The 24,438-nt window shown below is 43.1% G+C and overlaps 1 protein-coding gene and 1 long non-coding RNA gene across 2 annotated transcripts in view; one reads left to right on the top strand and one right to left on the bottom strand.

Moving 5' to 3' along the window:
* Positions 1 to 11,331: 11,331 nt before the first annotated feature.
* On the top strand, positions 11,332 to 15,014 carry LOC113035114 (uncharacterized). Its single transcript, XR_003274288.1, has 2 exons — positions 11,332 to 11,366; positions 14,307 to 15,014. It is a non-coding gene; the product is annotated as an uncharacterized LOC113035114 (long non-coding RNA).
* Positions 15,015 to 20,209: 5,195 nt separating this feature from the next.
* The window catches only part of eys (eyes shut homolog), a 124,738-nt gene continuing 120,509 nt past the window's right edge, over positions 20,210 to 24,438 (bottom strand). The window contains exon 40 of the mRNA XM_026190933.1: positions 20,210 to 20,499. Within this exon, the coding sequence (XP_026046718.1) occupies positions 20,210 to 20,499 (290 nt within the window). The remainder of the gene's footprint in view (positions 20,500 to 24,438) is intronic.

The following is a 24,438-nucleotide window of genomic DNA, read 5'->3' as shown; positions in this document are numbered from 1 at the left end:
CGCACAGCTAGCGCCTGCACGCACAGCTAGCGCTCTCTGTTGAAAACTCTCAAACTCCCCATGTGGCGGAGAATTCAACCTTCGGACACTCTCTAACACCCCAAATGGCGGAGATTCCGGACTCCTCATGGCGGAGCTACCGAACCTAGGTTATCTCCACTCCCCACACGGCGGAGAAGCCTGCGTCTCTCTCACGCGGCTAGCGCGCTCCCGTACCTGCGGTCAACGCAGGGTCACGTAGCCGCTCTTTAAGGCCTTCTGTACTCACTGTTTGTTTACGTTCATGGGAAGAGTCTCTGGATCCCGTCAATCGTCATCCATCCCGAGGGGAGTTCAGGCGCAAACTTCCCGGCCTGGTGACAAAGCAAAGTGAAACACCAGGGCTTTACGTCAATCATCCCAGACGTTGCGGTGGCGTCCTCTCCCTCTCCTCGGTGGATGCAATGTGTTAGGCTCCGGCTCGGAGGACCAAATAAATGTTGGGTCTGTGTTTCCACAAACCCCGCTAATTCTAGAGACTTATTCATCATGAAGAAAACAAGACAGTCGATCGATCGATTACTTGCGCAAGGGAGGCCTCGTCTGTGTCCAGCACCACAAATGACCCCAATGGTGGCCTCCTCTCGCTGCCTTTTATTGACAAACTTCAAACAATAGTTTACAAAACACCTCCCCTTGCAACCCCCTTTGGTTACAAAGACAAGGCACTGTATGTAAATGTATACACTGAGTGTGTGTGTGTGTGTGTGTGTGTGTGTGTGTGTGTGTGTGTGTGTCAGACCTCCTGCTGACCAAAGGGTCATAAACCCAGGAAGCTTACATCAAAAGAAACAGGTCTTTCAGATAGGATGTATCTACAATAAAACCTCCCCCAGCACAGAGTGGCTGGAGAGGTGGTCAGGATCAAAGGAATGGCTTTGATCCTACTGCTTGAACTAAGACTGTACAAATTTAAGAAACACAATGGCAACATTCAACAATTAGACTTAACAAGACGTTTTCAAAAATCTCAGTTTTCAGTGAAAACGCCGTTTACGTGTGGACCAAAGGCGCAAACGCTCAGAAAAATCTGCGTTTTCAAAAATCCCGGTGTAAGTGTGGGCGTGGCCTTACTCAGCTTTGATGCTGCCAACGTGGTCACTGGATAAAATGAAGTAACCGGTCAAGGCAGCAGTGGCAGAGCAACCCTTATATTCGGTTTCTCATGTTTAAAAAATACTCAGTTACAGCGCACGTACAGATGATCTTTGTAGGTGGGATAAACCTGCTCTCAGCAAGAAGGTCGTGGGTTTGAATCCATGTCTGATTCTCTCCTGGTACCCTGACATCCTCCCACAGTTTAACTGCTTCTTGCCTAATAACAGCTGGGATAGGGTTACACACACACAGTCCTGTTTTCATATCTCCGTGGGGACATTGATGTAATGCTTTACCTAACACCTAACCCTAACCCTAAAAACTGAATGCCTAACCCTAACCTTCAGCCCTAAACCTAACCACAACCTAATCGTACCCCTGACACTAAAACACCATGTTTAGTCTCAAAAACGCCTTCAAACTCTTGGCGACGCTCATTTTGTCCACAAGTGGAGTCACGTTCCAGTTTCTGTAAACATGGTGCAAACACACACGACCCTGAGCTGAAAAGATGGATGGATGTGTAAAATCCATATTGCTGCTGTTCACAGCAGGACTTTGTTTAGCTTCTGTTCCAGTATTCCTGAACTGGCTTCTCCAAACCGGCAGCCTGCTGTTACGATCAGCTGTGGGAAATCTACAAACTCATTACAAAATATCAGAACTAAGACTTTTATTTTGACGGGTGGCTTCTCAGCTGGAGTTGGTATACGGCGAGCTGTGAGAGGACAGAGATGGAGAACGCACATTTAACTCTTTAACAGGAGATACGTTACGACTAACAGACGACTGCTGTCTACATGATGTCTTTGCAGCCCTTATGCTACATGTTACACAACTTTTCTTCATGCCAACAAGACTGAGGTGCCACATAGTCGACACATACAGCTGATTATGATGCATGTTTTACTGTTGCTATGTTCACATCATCTGCTTGGCTTTATTACTGAAAGCCTGGAGATCCTCTGACGTGTGCATGGCTGATGTGAAGTATGATTAGTCCTACATGACATCAACAGCAGAGGCAATGAAAGCTTTGTTGTTAACAGGTTGTAGGTAAAGTCAAATGTCTACTTCTACACTTGTGTTGGGTAAAGTTCTTCTCACTGCAGCAGATTTATATCTGTGCTTTCACAGGGCGTGATGTGGAGCTCAGCGCTGAGGTGCAGGTCTCCTTGGAGACGCCATCCTGGCTGAAATATTATCATGCTTCCAAAACATTTCAGCTTTTATTTTGAAAGAAACAAGACTTGAAAACGAATCCCCTTCTTCCTCTTTGTCTTTGTTCTTCAGAGGAGTGTCACCTGGACAAACTCAGGGCTGTTCTAGAGCCTTTCTTATTATTTGACTCCATAGAAATAAAACTGAATCGAATCAAAAACTCCCAAACAGCTAAAACACTTTGCTTTATTCTCTTTTTTAACAAATACGTTGAAGTCCATCCATAACAACACAGCTGAGATCTCCTTTGTAATCAAGTGTTTCCATCCTTTGTACAGATCTGCATACAAAACAATCATTTACGTCCCACAGAAGTCTAGTTACACGTAACTATACAAGAACTGGTGAATGACAGAAACATGAGACACATGATCACAGGTGATAACAAAAAGAGAAAGAATTCATGTGTTAGTGATGTTTTTCAGCCCTGATGGCTCATGTTGGAGAAACAAGCTGAGGTACGTGGAAAGTTCACACACACAAGTGGGCGTGAGCGCACACACAGAGAGAAACACAACTGAAGCATCTGTTTGCTGTTTCTGCTTTCATCATCTCTGCTGCTGTGTCAGGCTGGGGTCTCTCAGTGACGTGGTTGAGGTGAAGTATGACGAGTATCCCTGATTCAGTCCATCGAGACAAAGGGCAAAGAAAGCTGTTGTTAACAAACTCTATGGTGATGTGGCATTTAGCTCTGACTCTACGCTCTGCTGAATCCTTTGAACCTGCTGATCAGTAAAGCTCTACGTGCTGCAGCAGATTGACCTCATCTGTGTTCACAGGTGTGGACCTCAGCGCTGAGGTGCAGGAGACTTTCATTCAGTTCTCCCTGCAAACAGCATCCAGCCTGGAAATACTGTCATCTTTCCCACAAATGGTGCTCTTATCTCAGAGAAGAAGTCTGATGTAAATAACTGCAATCAACAGTGATGTTCTGCACAGATCACTTTTCCATTTTGCTCTCTAGATGAGTCCCAGCTGCCTGACCTTGTGTCCAGGTGATCGTCTCACTGAGGAGCTTTTGTTCTGAAAATCTCACGTCCATCACCTGTTTCCTTTTTACTATCTCTGCTCTTTCTTTATTCACAATGCTCATAATATCACACAATTATATTCATCACCTGCATGTTTTTATCCAGCTGCTGTTAGAACCAAACAAATAAAAAGGATGAAAAGCCTGAAATCCTTTGATTTATTACATTTGAAACAAATATGAGAGCATCCCTAACAGCACAGCTGAGACCTTTGTTTTAATCAAGCCTTTGTATCGACACACTTGTAAAGATACAAAACATAATAGAATAAATCAATATAAAATACACATAATCACAAAAATGCAGCCATGTTGTGAGTTTGCATGTAAAACATGCATGTTTCCCTTTGTACAGGCAGATTTACAGCAGACAAAGCAACACGCTGATCGACTTTGACCGCTGCAAAAACAAAATACCCACCAAGTCTGAAGTCGATCAGAGGAACTGTTGACAGACTGACAGACAAACATACAGATGCTTGATTCATTAGTGCGATTAAATGTTCTTCTTTAGCAGCATCACTTCATGTGTTTGTGTTCCAGGAATAAAGGTCTGTTTAAACTGGACGTCTCCTCAGCATCACTCGTGCTGTCATGGTTTCAAAGCTGTGCAGAAAGAATCTGAGGGATGATACAGAGGTGACCAAAGTTACAAACATCCAGCTGTGCTGCAAATGTTTGCAGAGCTCCAAACTCTTTGGCTTTCTGCAGAGCAAGTATGGAAGAAGCACCTGAGCTAACTTCAGTTTAGACGATATGAGGAAAAATGCTGCTTCCCAAAGTTTCCTACAAGTATCCAGTTTATATTTAGAGAAGCGAAGGCTCTTTATCCTGACAACTACTCCCTGGTGGATCCCTGTCCTGTGACAGCAGCAAAGACTGTGTATCAGTATCATCAAAGCCACTTCAATAACCAGTGTTTAAAGCTCTCTAGCAGATGGACTTCAGTGGCAGCAGCCTCTGTCTGCTGTGTACAGAAGGTTCTCTGATGAAGCACACAGCAGATGCTGCACTACAACAGCAGCAGCAGCTCAGCTTCAGTTTGCTTCGACGCCCTTTTTGACCTGTGAAACAGCAGAAAATGAAACATTTCAACACCCGTTTGTTAGCGTGAGCTATTCTGCTGTTTTTCATCATTTCACAGGTGAAATAAAATCACATTTACTTCCTGTAGGAGTGATCGTGTCCAGCCTGACTGAGACCATGTGCTCCATCCTGCACAGGTAATAAACCTCTGACATGAAGGGCTGTCAAGTAGTTTTAGACAAATGGGGGTAAAAGAGACGTTAAAAGCTTAAAGAGAAACTACATTTTCTAAGAACTGTCTGACGTTCACCTCTCACTCTCAGAAAGCATACAGACTTTCTTTGATTCACTAGTGAGATAAAATGCATTTCTTGGACAACATGACTTTGATATATTTGTTTTCCAGGAGCAAAGGTCTGTTTATACTGGCGAGCGATGCAGGCAGGAGGACTCTTTACACTGTGACTGACTAATCAATCTCTTCATCATGACTTCTGCTGTCATGGTTTTAAACCTGCGCAGTGGAGAAAAGAAGCTGAAAGAAGCTTCCTGCAAGTATCTGACGTGTCTTTAAAGAACTAAATCCTCCTCATCCTCACAGATACTCCCTCCTTAACCAGTTTCTTAAACTAGCTAACAGGTGGAGCGACACCACTGCGTACCAAAGGTTATAAAGTTAACCACACAGCAGACACTCTCGGTACGTCAGCTGTGTGGAATCAAGTTGTTCCTGCATTAATACACATACTGAAGGAACTGCCATGAGAAAGGAGAACTGAAGCTTTGATGCTAAAGTTAAGAACCTTTTGTTCACACTTGTCACGGTCCCCGTGCCTGCTCGGCTGGCCCTGTGTGGCTACATGTTATGTTTTGTCTTTTCTCTCTCTCCTCTCTCTCTGCTCGCTGCCTGGGCGGAGCTCATTGTGAGCTCCCGGCCTCCACCACCTGTAGGCAATCACCTGTGGCTCCTCACCCTGTTTGCTCCCGCTACTTAAGGCAGTGACTGAGAGCACCTCGCCGCTGGACTATTGAATAACGCTCGTCAGTGCTACTTTAGCCTCAGCCAGTTTTGAGCTCTGTCCGTAAAAGTTCCGTGCTAACCCTTGTTCTCTGTATGCAGATTTCTCGTGTTTTGGTTTGGAGACTCTGGACGCTTTTCCCGACCCCGCTCTGCACCCCTGGGAACCCTGGCCCCCCTCTCCCTCACCTGTATATAGTGCACCTGGAGTGTGTAAATAAACCTGTTTTTCTGAGACTTCAGTCTGCGCCGAGTCCTCCCTGCTCCTCCGTGACAACACTGGCAAGTGTTCAATGTTACCATTTATGCCAGTTTATTAGTGTGAATGCTTGAAAAGCATTCACAGTATTGTTATTCGAATCTTTATTATTAGTGTGAATGCTTGAAAAGCATTCACAGTATTGTTCTTCTAATCTTTATTATTATTATATTTTATCTATTCCGTACGTTTTTTGTACTCCTACTCCTTCAAAACCGTTCAACTTAGAAAAACCATTCAAACACCATTAGATTCCTATTCTTTTGGACATGACTGCTTCTACTTTTCTCATTTTTAACATTTATATTTTTAATTTTATTCAACTTTATTCAACAAAAATTTCCCATGTATTTCAATGGGGAGACCCTTCAAATTCTCATTCAACTTACTCATTTTTAAACTCTTACTACTTCCACATACGTTGACATAGAGCCACCATTCAAACTTTAAAACGAAGACAAGACATTCAACTATTCAACTTGTATTTATCTTTTCAATATCTATTATACTTTTTCTTCAGTTCCAGTTTAAGTTTCATGATGTTTTTTCACCCGTTTCAGAGTTTATAATGGGTGTGTATGGGACGGAATGTTGGGGCTAGAGTGAGGCAGCTCAACTGCTAGAGTGAGAGGAGCAAAAAAATTAATCTTAAAATCTTTTTTAAAACTGCTGCTGTGTCCGCAGCGTTTGCTCTACAGGTATGATTTTACCCTCAAAACGTAGCCATCGCTGTCCTCTTTCATCCAATGTGTTTACTATTGTCCTAGGTGTTATGGTTCTTTCGTAAATGTCACCAATGCACAGCCTCCTCCCTCCAACTCTTCCATAGACTCTAATGTTAAAATGGCTCAGAAGGTTCGTTTGAAAATCAGAAGAGCATTGGGTCTTTCCACTGTCACCACGTCCATATAATAAACTCCACAGACATGAAAACTGAGAATTAGGTAGACTAGAAGCTGCTGTCGCTCACGGTGAAAGAATTTTGTCAATACGACTTTTACTTTTCATTTGGGAACGATTTGTTTCGGCCTGACTTTTCTGTTCATTTTAAGCAGCAAAAGTGAGGCGCATGTCTGTGTACGTGTGTATGGAGCCATTGGGTGCGGTCACTATAGCAACCAGGCTCACACCTGCCTGCTTAACGAGCTCTCTCTCACTCTGTGCCAAGATTCATCTTAAGCACTTCTCTTTCAACTGCTGCTGTGTCCACAGTGTCACAGCCATCATTTTACCCTCAAATTGTCGCCATTATTGTTCTCTTTCCAACACCGTATCTTTCAAAGCTCAGGCATTTAAACTTTTTAAACTGTGTGGATCAAAGTGGAGGGATCACATTTGAGTCATTCAGTGATTCAAAGAATATGACCTTTTAATATTCATTCAGATGTTTTCTGACTCTAAATGTTCTTTTCTCATTTCTTAGGGTTTTCTAATTTACATTTAAAACATTTTCAGTTTTTTTCCAACTCCTTCTTCTGTGTAACCTTCAGCTTTTAGCAGTTCAGCACCTTTGTTTTCAGGTTAAATTCGTTTTTTTTTTTTGTTTTTTTTTTAATCTCATTCAATATTTTTAACTCAAAATTCAGCAATTAATTCATTTCAGTGCATACATTCAGATTCAAGCATTCACACTGCAGTTTCTTCAGAAAATGCACTTTCTAGTTCTATTTTATTATTATCTATTCCGTACGTTTTTTGTAATCTATCTCCTTCAAAACCGTTCAACTTAGAAAAACCATTCAAACACCATTAGATTCCTATTCTTTTGGACATGACTGCTTCTACTTTTCTCATTTTTAACATTTATATTTTTAATTTTATTCAACTTTATTCAACAAAAATTTCCCATGTATTTCAATGGGGAGACCCTTCAAATTCTCATTCAACTTACTCATTTTTAAACTCCTACTACTTCCACATACGTTGACATAGAGCCACCATTCAAACTTTAAAACGAAGACAAGACATTCAACTATTCAACTTGTATTTATCTTTTCAATATCTATTATACTTTTTCTTCAGTTCCAGTTTAAGTTTCATGATGTTTTTTCACCCGTTTCAGAGTTTATAATGGGTGTGTATGGGACGGAATGTTGGGGCTAGAGTGAGGCAGCTCAACTGCTAGAGTGAGAGGAGCAAAAAAATTAATCTTAAAATCTTTTTTAAAACTGCTGCTGTGTCCACAGCGTTTGCTCTACAGGTATGATTTTACCCTCAAAACGTAGCCATGGCTGTCCTCTTTCATCCAATGTGTTTACTATTGTCCTAGGTGTTATGGTTCTTTCATAAATGTCACCAATGCACAGCCTCCTCCCTCCAACTCTTCCATAGACTCTAATGTTAAAATGTCTCAGAAGGTTCGTTTGAAAATCAGAAGAGCATGGTGTCTTTCCACTGTCACCACGTCCATATAATAAACTCCACAGGCATGAAAACTGAGAATTCAGTAGACTAGAAGCTGCTGTCGCTCACGGTGAAAGAATTTCGTCAATACGACTTTTACTTTTCATATGGGAACGATTTGTTTCGGCCTGACTTTTCTGTTCATTTTAAGCAGCAAAAGTGAGGCGCATGTCTGTGTACGTGTGTATGGAGCCATTGGGTGCAGTCACTATAGCAACCAGGCTCACACCTGCCTGCTTAACGACCTCTGCCTGCCACTCTGCCAAGATTCATCTTAAACACTTCTCTTTCAACTGCTGCTGTGTCCACAGTGTCACAGCCATCATTTTACCCTCAAAACGTCGCCATCGTTGTTCTTTTTCCAACATCTTGTCTTTCAAAGCTCAGAGATGTAAACTTTTTAAACTGTGTGGGTCCAAGTGGAGGGATCACATTTTAGTCATTCAGTGATTCAAAGAATATGACCTTTTAATATTCTTTCAGATGTTTTCTGACTCTAAATGTTCTTTTCTCATTTCTTAGGTTTTTCTAATTTAAAATTAAAACATTTTCAGCTTTTTTCCAACTTCTTCTTCTGTGTAACCTTCAGCTTTTAGCAGTTCAGCACTTTTGTTTTCAGGTTAAATTCGGGTTTTTTTTTTTATCTCATTCAAGATTTTTAACTTAAATTCAGTAATTAATTCATTTCAGTGCATACATTCAGATTCAAGCATTCACACTGCAGTTTCTTCAGAAAATGCACTTTCTAGTTAATAAAGTACTTTTAAAAACAGCAGCAGGGCTGACAAAAGTGCAATAAAACCAAAAATCTATGAAACAGCAAATAATGAAATATTTTCATTTCAAGACCTTTTTATTAACTCTTCTCCGGCCTTTATAGCACATTTACTTGTCTTACACTCTTTCAGTTGATATGAGTGACCAATATCTAATTCATTAGCTCACTAGTGCTTTACTGTTATATTCAGTCTGCTGACTGAGATCAGGTGACATTAAAAAAATCGCTCGTGAATGAAATGTGAAAAGAAAAATCATTGTGATCAAAGCTCTCTTGTTTGCTCTGAGGCACTAAAGCTGCACAGGTAATAAGCTTCTTGGCTTTAAGTGAGGATTTCCATTCGTTTGCAAGCAAATGAAGAAACAACAGTTTGTACGGACTTTAGCGCCCTGTTGTCCTCATGTGTGGACGTCACATTTTGGGATGTTTAGACCAAAATACAAAGTTTTGCTCCACAAGGACCTGATTTGCACTTACGAGGTCATTATCCTGCCTCTGTTCTGTCGACATTTAAAGCGAATATCCTCATATGTGGATCTCATTTCTCTCAGAAACAAAGTTCTGGTAATTCTTTGTTTGTACATGAATCAGGTCCCAAACAGCCCAAATAGCAAAGAGACTTTAAAAATGCATGAAAGAGTTCAGGTCTTAGGAGGTTAAAGCTCTAAAAGAGAAACTCCAGTGAAACAAGTTGAGGTGACCACGTGTGTGTTGTTGTCACGTGTTACTCTGCACGCCAGCAGGTGCCGACAGGTTAATCTGGCCCTGCTTTGTTTGTCCTTTTGGAGCAAAAAGCCTGTTTTTCTTGTGTTTTTAACTACATTTGATCATCACGTTGCTGATATCGTCTGATCTGCATCCCAACTGCTAAGTTTGTGTTATTTAGGTTGTTTCTTTGAATGTTTCTCTTGCTAACTGTCTGAGGTTCACCTCTCACAGAGTGAACATAATTCTGCCCTTGTAGGATTAAACTTTGTGGTTGCAAAACCGTCCATTTGTTTAGCAGAACTGACATGTTTCTGAATCCATCCCAGAGCCGAGGGTTTGTGTAAGTGGGTTTTTAGTGTGGGTTTTCGTGCTGGCAGGGAGGCAAAAGGTGATTTCAGTGTCTACTATATAAAGAGGCAGCAGCTTCCAGATCTTCATCTGTGTTCTCCTCCATCATCATTTCACTCATCACATGGCTTCACATCTCAGCCTTCTGGGAGTGGTGCTGTGCTCCTCATGGTTTCTGCTTCTGAAATCCCACCTCAGGCAGACTTTGATTTACAGGCAGCAACAGTCATCCATAATGGTTCTTATTTTACCGCCCATCTAGTTTCATAACCACATGTCCAACTTAGGGTTGCAGGAAGGGGAGCTTCAGTACATGTTCACGTACTGTGTTGTGTGATATACTACAAGTGTTTGTCCCATAAGTATTTGGACAATGAACTCTGCTGTAGCTGTGTCTCTGTCCAAAGTAAAACTATCAGGATGTGTTGAAGTGCAGAATCAGAGTTTTAATTGGAGGGATTTAACAAAAGAACTGCTTTAACTGCTTACTGGCTGCGTTCAGCTGTTACTCACAGGGCACCACAGTGGGTGACTGTTCATGTGTGATTGGACACATTTTTAGGCCTGATGCCATTTCTGACACAACCCCAAAGAGATGTTTTGTCTCCTCCTGAGATTCAGCCGCTGAGCTTCCACTTGGTAGGCAAATGTGTAAAGAACTATATTCAGGGGCGTTTTTAGCCCGTTTTGGGGGGTGCTTCCCAAAATGGATCAAAGCACCCCCAAAGATTTCTTACTTTTTTGACAATATTTGGTGTTTGTGTGATACACTACAAAAAATATAGAAAATATAGAAAGTATACAGTACTTGGTTGAGATCTTTTAACAACAGAAGTATAGATAACCCCCCTCCCAGAATGGTTTGTTCCAGCTCTCCCCTGCTCTGGCTCTGGTGCCCTTTGTGCCAGAGAGATGGTGGCTGAGACGCAGCAGAGCGGAGGTGGAAGTGCCTGGCTTAAAACAGGACATGTTAGCTGCATTTAACCTTCAGTTACTCTTTATATAGTTGGTAGGAGTCAGACCATGTTTCTGTTTACCTGAAAAACATTACACCAGGTAACCTGCTGGGTTAAACGTGTTTTCCGACGATGTTTGCTGCCCTACAATCCGTCCTGCTCTGTAGTAAAATCAGCGACATTTGACCGTCCTGTTGCTCCCATTGAAATGTATACAGGCTGTTTAAAATCTAAAACTTAAAACTGTCCGTAGCTGCTGTTGTTACCACTGTCCTGTTAGAAAAGGAAGGAATGAGAGAAGCTGCTCATTTTGTCATATGTGCCGATATTAAACCCAAGGTACTTAACAGCTAACTGACTGGATTCCCATTAACCTTATAACTCCTGTTGTGTGTGTGTGTGTGTGTGTGTGTGTGTGTGTGTGTGTGTGTGGTTCATAATGGATATAAGGACGTCTTTTCAAAAAAAGCAGCAACATTCAGGTAAAAATGAAAGAACAAATGATGCGTCAATAAAGGATAATGTTGGATCAGTGTTTCAGTATTTATGTCTTTTATTTGATGTTCATGTGTTTGATTTTTTGCCTTTTGGTTGAAAGTACACTGAGGGAGGACTTTTTTATTAGTGATTTCAATAGTATTTTTTCATATTAATGTAATTTTTTCATCTAATACAATCTATTTGTGTAGCCACTAAGACTGGTGGACCTAAATCTTCACCTCCAAGTCCGTTCACATACAAGAGGAAGGGGAGTGAGCGGGTCAGCGCTCAGGGCACAGAAACTAAACTGGCTTAAAACACCATTTATGTCCATAAAAAAAAAACACAGCCAGAGTCACAAATACAAGATAAAATTCCCCGTATACAATAAAAATATTGTTGCAACCCGCTAAAAACCCTGCCGGCAGAAATAACTATACACTATTAAAACAAGGCTAAAACATGTTTTCCATAAGCTAAAATTACCCTCCCACAGTCCCATAATCCCACAGTCAAGTCACACATGGGCGAGTGGTCCTTATATGAAAGAGACAGGAGAGGAACTTCTCTTCCAGTATGGTAAGACTCGTCAGCAGCAGACCAGGGAGGAGGCTCCTATCGCAGACCTGTCTCCTGCTGACAGCGCGTCGCCGCACAGTCCCGCCCCACTCCACACCTGAACACGGACTCCCTCGTCTCACCGTCAGATGCAGGCAGAGGGGCATCCCTGCCCTGTTGTGCATTGCAGCCATCGCCACCCACTGTTGCTGTTCCTGCGTTGGGACTGGATCGCCGAACGACTCGCGGCACCCCACAGCAGTTCCTTCCACACACGTGCGGGCTTGCACGCGTTCCTTTTTCTCCTGCTCACCTTTCGTGCGTCACACCTCTTCTTGTCTCTGCGCTCACTATCCCCTTTAACAGGTCAACCTGGCGGCTGATAGGCCACCTTGGGGAACGCCCCCACCTCACAGGTGCCTACAATTGTCTGTTTAGTCCACAGTGGGTTAAAGGAACATGGTACAACATTAACACACATAATATAAATATAAGGATAAAACCATGCCGTATAAATATCAATAAACAAACATGCAATATAAATATCACAATAAAATCATGCAAATAAAATCAACACTATGTACCAATACACAGATTGATAAAACATAAAAACACAAATATCCACTGTGTGACATCTGCGTGTGATTATCAGTTCAAAGAGGGAGAGAGGAAAGAGGGGAAAGAACAAGGTCAGGAAGAATCAGGTAAGGAAGCAGACAGGGAGCAGTGACAGTTACAGCAGAAACTGTTAAACTGCTTGAGAGAGTTGATCACCAAACACTGATAGATTTGCCAACCTCAAGGTGAGGTGACGTTAAAATAAAAGAAACAATCTGCAGAGCCATGTTAGTCGTGTCTGCAGTGAAGAGCTTTTTATACATTGTACCATAGGCACAGTTGCCTCCATTTTTATAATTGTTTAAATTAATATTTTGTACATTTGTACATTTCAAGGACTCTATTTTTGGAGTGCATGTTTATGTATCTGTATTATATTATACGAACACTTTAAAAGTCTGTCCAAAAATCACTCAGTTTACTTTTTACTCACTATGAGCATCATTCATTATTCTCCCCAGTAATTAAGGTCAGGATATGTATGTTTTTATTCCAATCCATTCTTCTTTTGCAGCGTTTAAATAACCTTGATCAGATTTGATGGTTTTGTTACAAACTTTTCAAAAACTGTTTGATTAGAGGTTTTTTTTTTTTTAAATTGAATATTGATTTATTGATCAGCATTCAAATATCTCAGTGAAAACAATAAAGATCTACCACAAAGCAAGAAACCGAGACAAGGCTAATCAAAAGGTACTGGCTGAAGCATGTTTATTAAATTGTGTTAAAATGTACAAAACAGTGATGTCATGTTTTGAGACTTGATGAATTTAAGAATCTTATGATTTAATAAAGACATTTGCAGACTTGCACAGAGAGGGTAAAATTAGGATGACGGATAACAGAGACGAAGACAACAGACGACGAGGACAGGAAGGAACAGGGGTTTAAATGCACCAAGGAGACAGTCAGAGAGAACTTGGTACAACTGGAGGCATGTAGGGATGCAGGGACTGACAGAGACGGGGAAGACGTCTCATCGTGACGAGTAAAGTTTATCTTGCCTGGCTGGGCAGCTCTCTGGGTGCTCAGCACCCCCAAAGCTCTGATCCTAGAATCGCCCCTGGTTGAGACGCATTTTCTCTAAACACCGGGTCTCTGTGGCTTTTAAACACCTCAACACGCTGCACCAAACACTGGTCCACCCCAAGGATCGGGTCCCCCGACACAAACAGAGTAACATAGTGTACGCTGTTAAGTGCAGGAGGATTGTCAGGATTTATACATCGGGGAAACCAAACAACCTCTGGCTAAGAGGACGGCACAACACAGAAGAGCCACCTCGTCAGGCCAGGACTCTGCAGTCTATTTACACCTACAGGCCAGTGGACACTCTATCAATGATGAGGATGTGACATCCTGGACAGGGAGGAACGCTGGTTTGAGGGCGGAGTCAAGGAGGCTGTTTACGTGAAAAGGGAAAGACCATCTCTGAATGGAGGAGGGGCCTAAGGGTCCATCTGTCACATCTTACATGCTGTGACTGCAGCCATTCCCCAGCTCTCTGTGAATGGGACTCATGGACATGGATCAGTGGTTGTTGATCAATGGTCATGAGAATTTGCATGATTAAGATGAAGGAACTGACCTCAGCCCCAGTGGGCTGGTTTCAGTCATTATGCAAATGTCCTGTTTATAAGATTGAAACCTGCAGCTGAGACTGAAGACGTCACCTGATGATGACGAAACGTTTCTCCCACAAAACGCTGCGTCCAGATGAACAGAACCAACTTTTGTACTGACCCACAGTTTTGTGTCTCTTGCAGCTGTTTCATCGGGCATGTTTGTTGTGACCCAGAGTCCAGATGTTTCTGTCATGGAGGGAGAGACCGTAAGCATCACCTGCTGCTGGACAAGAACGTTTGAAAGATTCAGAGTGGCCTGGCTGAAAAATCAAACAATAATTAAGAGAGAGACCAACGCAAATCAATCTCCAAGTCTCTGAAAAAGGAGGCAAAGACTCATCTTTGAACATTTCAAACATCAGAGGATTCAGGAACACACATCTGTAAAGTGACTGTGGAGATTCCATCTTTAACTGTGTCTAAAGGAAATGGGACCATCATCACAGTCAGAGAGAAGACGGTGAATAACAACAACAACAACCACACAGACTCCAGTGAGTGAACACGTTCAGTTTGGTGACCAACACGCCTCCAAAATATGTCAACGTCACCTTTTACAGATTAAACGCTGTCACATGAAAGTCTAGTCTGTCACGTGTCTGTGCTGTTACCGTACACGTGGCAGCCTTTGGTCGTCTGAAGGGACGATTAATAAACATTGAATCCTCCAAACCAGAGCGATGAAACTACCTGAACGTCTGTCAGCTGAAAACCTTCAAACTTACAGACGTTTGTGACGACTGGCTTAGAAAAAACTTTACAAACTTGTTCAGCGTTTTTGGTTTTGTTTTAAATTTATGTGATGATTCCAAAAACACTGCTGATTAAAAATGAATGATTGACTTTTGACTGATTGTCTCATTTAATGAATTAATTAATACTTATCATAGTAAACTCCTCTGGGTTACCATAGTAACACGACCAGTAAAGATGCTTTGGCATGCAGACTGGAGCAGCAGGGATCAAACCACCTGTCACGGCTGCACAGCAGTCGTGTGGTGTATTGAAAAAAGGATCCAAAATGCAGGTACTGGCTGGGGTGCGAGTGAGTGTTTATTTACAGCGGTGAGAAGGTGACAAAACAGGAAGAGCAGAGCGGGGAGTAAACAAACCTAAACTGGGAAAACTAAAGAACAAAACTTAAACCAAACACTCACGGGAGGAGGAGCGAAATGCACAAAGAGAGATGGCAGAGAGACGCAGAATGAATACCAGGTAACAGAATAATGCAGACTGACATTGAACTAAACAGACGACGCGACAGAGAGCACAGGAAAACACAGGGCTTAAATACACGGGGAGTAATCAGGGAATGGGCCACAGGAGGGAGACACAGCTGGGAGCAATAAGGCTAACGAGACAGGGGAGAGGTAAAACTGAACACACTGACATGAGACATGAACTTTCAGAATAAAACAGGAAACTAACAGACACAGAATCAGACAGGACACTGAACATGACAGGCAGACTCATGAGCAGACACAATAACACCATGGACAGACAGAGGGAACACAGAGAAGTGGGAGCAGGCAGGCAAAGAACAGAAACCTAACAAATGGCAAAATCACAACAGAATACACACTTGGAATGAACAAAAGCATAAGGAAACACAAAACACTGAGTCCTCAGACTCAGGACCATGACACCACCGACCTTACTATTGTCAGGTGACCTGCTCCACCTCCTGAGCCCCACTTCTCATGACAAATGACTTCCTTTTCTTTTATTCTCACTGACACTTGAGGATTGATCATGTTTGATTAGAGCTGCTGCTGATTCTGCAGCCACAGGATGTGCCGAGGCTCAGGGAGGGGCAGCCATGTGACCAGTTCGGCTGAGAGAAAGAAGACATCAAAGACGTGCTGTGGAAGAGCCAGATATGAATAATAACTCATGATTAAACACGTAGAGGTGTATTAACACAAAGTGAGTGAAGAAGAAACACCCAGTGCATCATGGGAGTCCCCCAGCAGCCTACACCTATTGGGTGGATGTTACATGTACAAGATTCAAACTTGTGATTTGAACTAAATAATTTCATGTTTCTGTGGTGAACATAATTAAATCATGTAGCATCTGCATGAAATTCAGCAACTTAATTCTTGTTCTTGTTGAGATGACAGGATACAATCTAGTCAGAGTGGTTCGTTACCTGGACTCACGAAGTTCACAAGATCACATTAGATGTCAAACTGCAGGAAAATCACTGGAGTTTTCAGTAGCAGACAACTACGCCCACAACAACAGATTTCTTTGAGTGTAACTAAGGGAGGATTCAGGGTCACCTGGTCCAGCCCTAACTATATGCTTTAGCAAAAAGGAAAGTTTGAAGCCTAATCTTGAAAGTAGAGATAGTGTCTGTCTCCTGAATCCAAACTGGAAGCTGGTTCCACAGAAGAGGGGCCTGAAAACTGAAGGCTCTGCCTCCCATTCTACTTTAAATACTCTAGGAACAACAAGTAGGCCTGCAGAGTGAGAGCGAAGTGCTCTAATAGGGTGATATGGTACTATAACAGGGGTCCCCAACTCCTGGACTCCGGTCCAAATCCAGACCCCAAGAGGATTTTGTCCGGATCACAAAGCAGTTTCTAATTTACCGTGTAGTTGGATAGTTTCTTCCTGCCGGCTGCCGTGGCTGACTTTTGAACTGGCGCGACACGCAGCTATGCAGGTTAGCATCATGCTGGTCCACTCTCCCAGCCAGCTGTTGGCAGTAATGCACCACCAACTGCCAATAAAACGACAAAGAAGAACAAGCTATGTGGGTATGTGAGTTGATAGGTTACTATGTTGGGAGCTTGCTGAGTGGATGAGTAAAAGAAGATGGCTTTGTCAAAAATACTTATAAAGTTATAAAGAGTGGAAATCTGAAGAGCTGTTATGAAATCAAACATAAGAACTTTAACCAAAGCTGTGCGCCTGGGTCTGACGGTAGAACAAGAAGAATAAATGAGGTATGAGCGGCTACACGGCTGATAACAGTCTGTGACAGCACAACAGCATACGAGTGTTCACTGTGAGCACGGTGGACTTTAGGAGGACACAAAAAGACTTTCACTGACTGGAAAATGATAAAGAGTGAAAGGAAGCTGCAGCAGAAACACTTTTTAGTTTGGAAGAGAAACAATGTAACACTTTTAGATGGAAACAAAGTAAAGTGCAACAATTTACCTTCAATAAAAAATAAATTACATCCTTAATAAAACTATAAACATTTGAACCGTTTGATACTGAAACATAAAATGAAATAAACTCCATAAACAATCAAAATGAATTCAAACTGATCAGCAACATTAACTCAGGAGCACAATATATGAAACACTTTAACCTACAAAACAAAAACGAATCAAACAGTTTGTGCTGATTTCTTTCTTTGATCAAAATAACAAAGTCAGCATTAATGGCTCCGACGAGCACGTTTTGCAGTGCACAGCTTTTCAAAGCAGCTTTGAAGCAGGATCCTGCAGCTCTCAGCTCCTGCTCAGTGTTTAGCTGGGACCTGGACTTGGTCTGCAGCAGCAGCAGAGAAGCCTCACAAAGATGAGACTAAAGGAAGAAGAACGCCCAGAGCCTGCTGCCCTCAGTGGATACTGCTTCTCTACACTCAGCCAGAATCCACTCAGTGTCTGTGATGTGAACTGCAGTCTCAGTGTGGAGTCAGACGTGCAATGAACTGGTTCTGCTCTGCAAAGCTGAAACCAGTTGGAGCTGGTCATGCTGGGAACTGTTTTCATGGAAGTCCTTTTAAAAGTATCCCATCAGTGATGAAATATGCTGCTTGATATATGGAGTCACTGAGGCGGCATCATCGTCAGTAGTGTCAACAAATTCATGCAGGTTCTCCAATGAATCTGTGTCTCCTTCATCGAGTCTCCTGCCCCCACACTGCAAGCTTTCAGTGACAGAGCTGATCTTGTGACCTGAGGGAGGTTTTTATCTTTCCCTTGAAGCTGTAGATTTACTTCATTTCCAAATATGTCCCTCAGGTAGGCCAGTTTTGCCAGGAAGCTCTCATCACTAACTCTGCGACTTCATACTTGTGCTCCTGCTCCAAAACATCTGATCTGCTCTCTGAGCTCAAAAACTCAGGACAAGACTTTTCCTGGTGACAGCCGCCTGGCTTCACTGTGAAACAGCACAGCTTGATGTTCGGCTACATCTCCTCACAGACAGCAGAGACACTCTTGTTTTTACTGGTCTGGTCTTTATAAAACCGACTACACCAATAATTTCAGTCATAACCTCACTGAATTCAGAGGAAAGCTGCTCTCCAGTGTGAAACACTCCAGCAGAGGGCGCTGTTAAGTCCTTATTGTAACACAGTTACTGTGTGCAGTTAGACTTCATACATAATCTGCACTTATTTCCATCAGACATGCTGTCAGTAAATGATTGGTTTCTATTGATTCTACTTTCCTGTTGAATCGTTTGATGACAGTGAAACAATCACAGGCTGATTGTGTGATGATGTAAACTGTCACTGTTACATTCAGTGTGTGTGACATAATGTTAGTGCAGGCTGATAACAGCCTGGTTCTGTTAGAAACACATGAACGTGTCCATAGATCAGTGTGTGTTTAACATGAGAGCTTCAGCCCTGCTGATGTGTTAAATAAAGACATGCAGGAAAACTGATGAGACTCTGAAATAACTCTTTATATTTATAATGTAACTCTGCATCAAAAGAACAACAAAGGATCCCAGACAGGTTTCTGTGAACAAAGACCATTCTGATGTTTCTGTGTTTCTAACACTTTGACATTATTAGTAAACAGACTGCAGTGAGCAGCATTTATAAAGAGCTTCTATATAAAGATATGACAGCTGTTTGACAAGTTTATCACTCTGTGTTTGGACCTGATCAGTCCAGCTGTTTACTTGAAATATGTTCATTTTGGGGTGGGTACAGTTTCCTCTGCGGTGGGTAGGGTGGGCTGCCCCGGGTCCTGTGGGGCTTGGCAGTGCTACCGTAGGCCGCGGTCTGGATGGACCTGGGCTCCTTGCCTTGGTGGGTACCAGAGGACGGGGGTGCCTACTGGGGTCAGCGGGGGAGCTGGCCCTAGGGAGGGGCATCCTCCCCTCCCTCCTTTTCCTCCCCATCCCCGGCTACCTCCCTCTTCCCGCTCCACCACACTCACCCATACAGGTAGGGCCTTGGGGTGCGGGTGTGTCACAGGAGTGCAGGTGAGACATCCCCCCCCCCCCGTCCCCTTCTGGCCACCTGTGCCTCAATTTTATCTCACAACTTAGACATCCACATTACTTACACTCTCATAACACACACATATATATAGGGCCTTGAGGGTGGGCACATTAGCGGTGTCCAGTGACGGTCTGTGTACTCAAACCTACCCTCTGGCGCTGGTGCCCACCTCTCAATTTTAAATCCATGTAGACATTGAGGTTCTCGGGAGGGGCCATGCTAAACACCTGCTGCTCTCTGGCAGCAGCACCATTTTTTAGTTTAAAATGCACTTTAGAGCAACACGCAGCAACACTACACATGAGCGGGAGGAGGGAGGTATGGGGTCTTCACACACCCCCGTTCTCTGCTAGCCATCGGGGCGGGGGGGCTGGGAGGAGATGTTGGCTGTCCGATTGGCCTCCCTGCTGCTGCGGAGCCTGGGACGGTCTGCTTGCCTCCACCCGGGGGGAAGGGTAACATCTCTTGGTCGGGTTTGCTTCCCCTCTGGGGGCGAGGGTACCTGGACCGGGGTATAGAGATGTTTGGGGAGTGATTGTGTGTACATGTCCATTTATGTCAGTCCTTACGTTGGTGAGTGCTGAGTGTTTTGTATATGTGTGCATGAGGGTGGGAAGCATGTTTGTGTCTGTGTGTGCCTGTTTGTCTGTGCTCTATGTCAGGTCGGGTCTTAGACTCACCTCTCTGGACTCCAGGCCCTCCAAGGCCTATCTCCCTCACCACACTCCCTGTGGTGACTGATGCCTCAGGGGTGGTGCATTGTGGTTCTTGGTGTCCGGGCTGGGCGCTCAGGTATGTACCGCTCACTCCGGTGGCTACCGCGGGCCTGGCGCCTGTTCGGTCAGGCTCCTCCGGGGTGGTGGGGGCCCTCGGGCCTCGCGCTCTGGGCCTGCGGCTCGCGTTCACTCTGGCCACAGCCGGCTGCCGGGGGAGCCGTGGCACGCTCGGTGAATGCCCGGGCTCTAGCTTCGCTCGGTGGCTCACTGTGTGAACGCCTCGTCGGATCCCTCACCTTTCCATGAGGGTGGCACAGGATGCCCTCCGGTTGTCCTCCTTGGCTCTCGCTCTGGGGCTGATCTCTGCATGCCTGTTTCCATGCCTGGGGGAGGGGCTTATGGCTCGCTACATCCTCTTGCAGACCATTACATGTGGAACACCATTTGAATAAAGCGCGCTGATCAAACAGGTGTGCACACGGGTGTTCACTGCTCGTAGACTTAAATTACCTTTCTTGCTGCTACTGGTCAGACCACATTGTGCGCTGTCTGGTCCTGCGGTGTGGCAAACACATTATTGACCAAAGTGTCTGTGAAAGGTTCTCAGTCATCCAGGTCTGTAGTCAAAAGGAGCCTCGTAGCTAGAGCTGGCGATAGAACGATACGATATGTTATCGCGATATATACTTTTAATCGATAGAGAAATTAGCTATCGCGATAGACCTGCCGCTCTTGTCTCTTAAAAAAAAAAAAAAAAAAAAAAGGGTCAGCCAATCAACATTAAGTAGGCGCAAGCCGAACACTCAGCAGCGCGGTCGACGTCACTTACTTTGTTACGTGACACACAGTGCCAAGCGCACATGTGTTGTTGGAAGCAGCCATCGGTAAATGGAGGAAATGATGTGCCGACTAGAAAATAACCGAGCGTGAGAGAGACAACAGATGATGGTCCAATGCCGGAGAATTGTCGACAGAAGAGCCACAGAAGTTCCATAGTGTGGGTCTTATCGGCTATTTTCCGGAAGTCTGACAAAAAGAGTAGCGTGGCACTGTAAATTGTCGCCGGATAAGCAAGTCTGGAATAAATAAAAACTTGGTTTTTGGCATGCGTCACACTGTGTGGCGCCACGTTATGCTGTTTCGGTGAAATGAATTTCTTACAATACTGTTAATCTATCTCTGCAGCTGTTATAAATGCCTTAATATACAACACAGTTACTGTCCGTCCCCACATACGACTCGGTTCTGCTTCTATGCCCCAGCTTTGTTACTTTTCCCACGAGGCTTCTATGACTTCTGATTTGGCCAACATTTCTGCACGGTTAGGAATCTAGCTCCACCTGCTGCTTTGGATGTTCATAGCAGCGTTTTCTTCATTTCTGCCTTTATGTGTGGACGGGATATTTTAAAACGAAACGGAAAAATCTCCGTTTTCAAAACCCGTGTACGTGTCGGACGTAGCCTCAGTTCTGACTGGAAGCGCTAATTCGTCATTCGCTTTTTGTCAGACTAAGTAACTGTTAAAAATGTTTGAAAAGCTAAGCTAGACAACAAGGGAGAGATTGAGAATTTTCCTTTTAGTTCTCAGTTCATTTGATATTGACAAAAGTTAGTCATTTTTTGTCCTGTTCTTCTGTAAAACAAACTAAGATTTTATTTTTAAGAATTAATATTTTGTTTCTAAAGTGGAATTTGATCAGTTTAGTCTGTTTCGTTTGTTCTTTTGAAAACTTAAATCGCTTTAACGGCTGCCTTTGTGTAGTTTTGAAATATTTGCCTTTATTATCTGAAAAATCTCATGTTCCTTAGTACAATCTACCCTGTTGAACTTAGTATGGGAAATAAAGTATTTACAATCAAAACAGCCTGCTGATTATTTTCACCTTTTATTGTGAGCAACGGCCATTTAATATCTTACAAATATGTATTTGTTATATCGTGATAGATACTGTTATCGCTGAAATGAAAAAAACAATGTCGTGATATGAAAAAATCTATAATGCCCAGCTCTACTGTCAAGCAAAGAGGCACGAAAAGAGATCAAGACACCAGCGAGGGAGATAAGATAGGACAGAACGCAACAACATTGTATCCCTATGAAGCTCGGTGTATCAGAAAACTCAGGAGAGGTTTCTCCAAGCATGACATCCAGTGCATTTCTCAGAACCCAGCAACACGCTCAGACAAAACTGGTCCCCGAAAGAATAAAACGCAAAACACAGACTTAACATGTGTGTATGCTGTAAACAGTGAGCAGGAATGCCCAGACTCACATTGGAGAGACTCAAACAGCATCTCACAAGCGATGCACAACATAGAAAGAGCCACCCAAGTAAAACTCAGCAGTCCAGCTGCTCTTAAGGAAGCAAAGGACACTCTTCGAGGATCCAATGTTCACATTTTGGACACGAGGAGGGACAGATGGTTTGCAAGAGGAAGTGAAAGAAGCAATCTATGTCCATGTGAAGCGACCATCTTTGAACAGAGGCGGGGTTTACGACATCATTCTGCCAATCAATAATCCAGTTTTGAAGATCCCTTCCCCCAGACGCCTTAACGCCCACTCACATCTGGGCATCTGATCTCAGGAATTCGCATGATAAGGTGGGGCAGGTTTCACAATGAACACACTCCGCACTCTGGTGATTGGGACCCCACCAGTTCCCACCTTGGCTGCAGGCGTTAGCAGGATCATCAGGGGGTCCTTTGTCCTCTGTGGGGGGTCACTCCACTAGGTTTACATCTGGGACTCTCCACCATTTTGACCTTTGAACTGAGAGCTTCGTCGGATCGAGAGGTGAAACGTCTTCAAGTAACTTAAAGAAGTCCAGCGCTTTCTTTGCAAGCTCCTTTGACATTTGAACCACGAGCAATCTTTTCTGGTTGAACCGCGTCTTTGTAGCGCAACCCGCTCTCTCCTCGCTTCCTCCACTCACGCTTCCCCACGCCAGTCCTCCTCCGGTCACTATAAAAGGGGAGAGTCATGAGCTCCATCACCCTCACCTGTGCCGTCAAATGTGCGCCAGCCTCACTGGCGCAGGCCCAACCACACCCCTGCCCCAATAAGTAAAGTATATCTTGCTGTACCTTATGCTAAATGTCTAAATTAACGCTGCCTTTGCCCCTTTGGGATTATTCTTATGTCACTGGGATGTTGACCTTTGACCTTCACATTAGAGAGATGGCAGCCATAATTAGTGTATAATTTTAAAGTAACAGTGTAAATACAGAGAGTGTGCACAATGTAGTCAGTTTATTACTCTGTATCACACATGAGTGCCGAGGGAGGGGCTGACTGGGGAGACACAGGAAACAGAGAGACAGGGCTGCTCGACATGAAACGATGAAACGTGGGACACGGAACAGAAACTAAAAACAGGCTGAAATGAACACTGAGGAGGGAGAACTAAATTACTGAGAGCCTGATAAATAAGAAGAACAAAAACCAAGAAGAACACGAGTCACAGAAAACAAAAACACAAGCATTGGGCAGGACCCACTGCTGTGACATTTATATGTGATCAAAAAACATTAAAAACTGCTTCAGATGTTGAAATCTTCTAACGATACTTTAGTCACTCTCCAGCTGCATTTGGTTAAGCATGATTCAACATTTGATTTTGTTTAACTGGTTTATTAATGTTACTTGTGAACATTTGTGCAGCATTTAAAAAACATCACTTATTTCAACTTTTATTTATTTAGAGATGCATATTTGACCAACGTAAATGTTTAATTTCATATAAAATAACTGAAACAGTGAACTTAAATATCTGAAATATTTCCTTCTTAAAGTTTAATCTTACTTAAGTTATAGTGTCAGACGCTAAGCAACAACTATACTTGATGGCTAATATTAATTTTCCCTTGGTGTTGCAACTATCGTCACTTCTGTCTTTAAAACAAAATAATATTTTTCCCGTATCAGAAATCATAAATCCAAACTAAAGTGCTACTGTTGCATATGCATTTTAATATAAATCATGGATGATGGTCTGACATGAAAGGAAGAGAAAGTTAAGAGTTGCATCCTTTGACTTGTCTCCGTGCCTTTGGCGATTTTCAGAAGGCAGATGTTTCTGTTCAATTCTTAAATCATTTTTCAAAACACAACCTATTTTAAAGCTTCTAAGAGAGAAATATTCATTGATAATTATAATAAGCAATAATAAAAACAAAAGCTCTCAATCCATCAAAACAAGCAGCAGAAAGACAATAACTGAAGAGAAAATTTAACCTTGTAGACTTCATTATGTTCAGCTGCTCGACAGACGCTGTGACTCGACTTAGCAGGTCGAACGTATGTTGCAGCTCAATACAGCTCAATGCTTCCGCAGGAGTATCCCGCATAGAA

This window comes from Astatotilapia calliptera, chromosome 13 (genome assembly GCF_900246225.1).
Source record: "Astatotilapia calliptera chromosome 13, fAstCal1.2, whole genome shotgun sequence".
Lineage (NCBI taxonomy): Eukaryota > Metazoa > Chordata > Actinopteri > Cichliformes > Cichlidae > Astatotilapia > Astatotilapia calliptera.
Note: the sequence above shows the minus strand (reverse complement) of the source record. Positions and strands in the feature narration are given on the sequence as shown.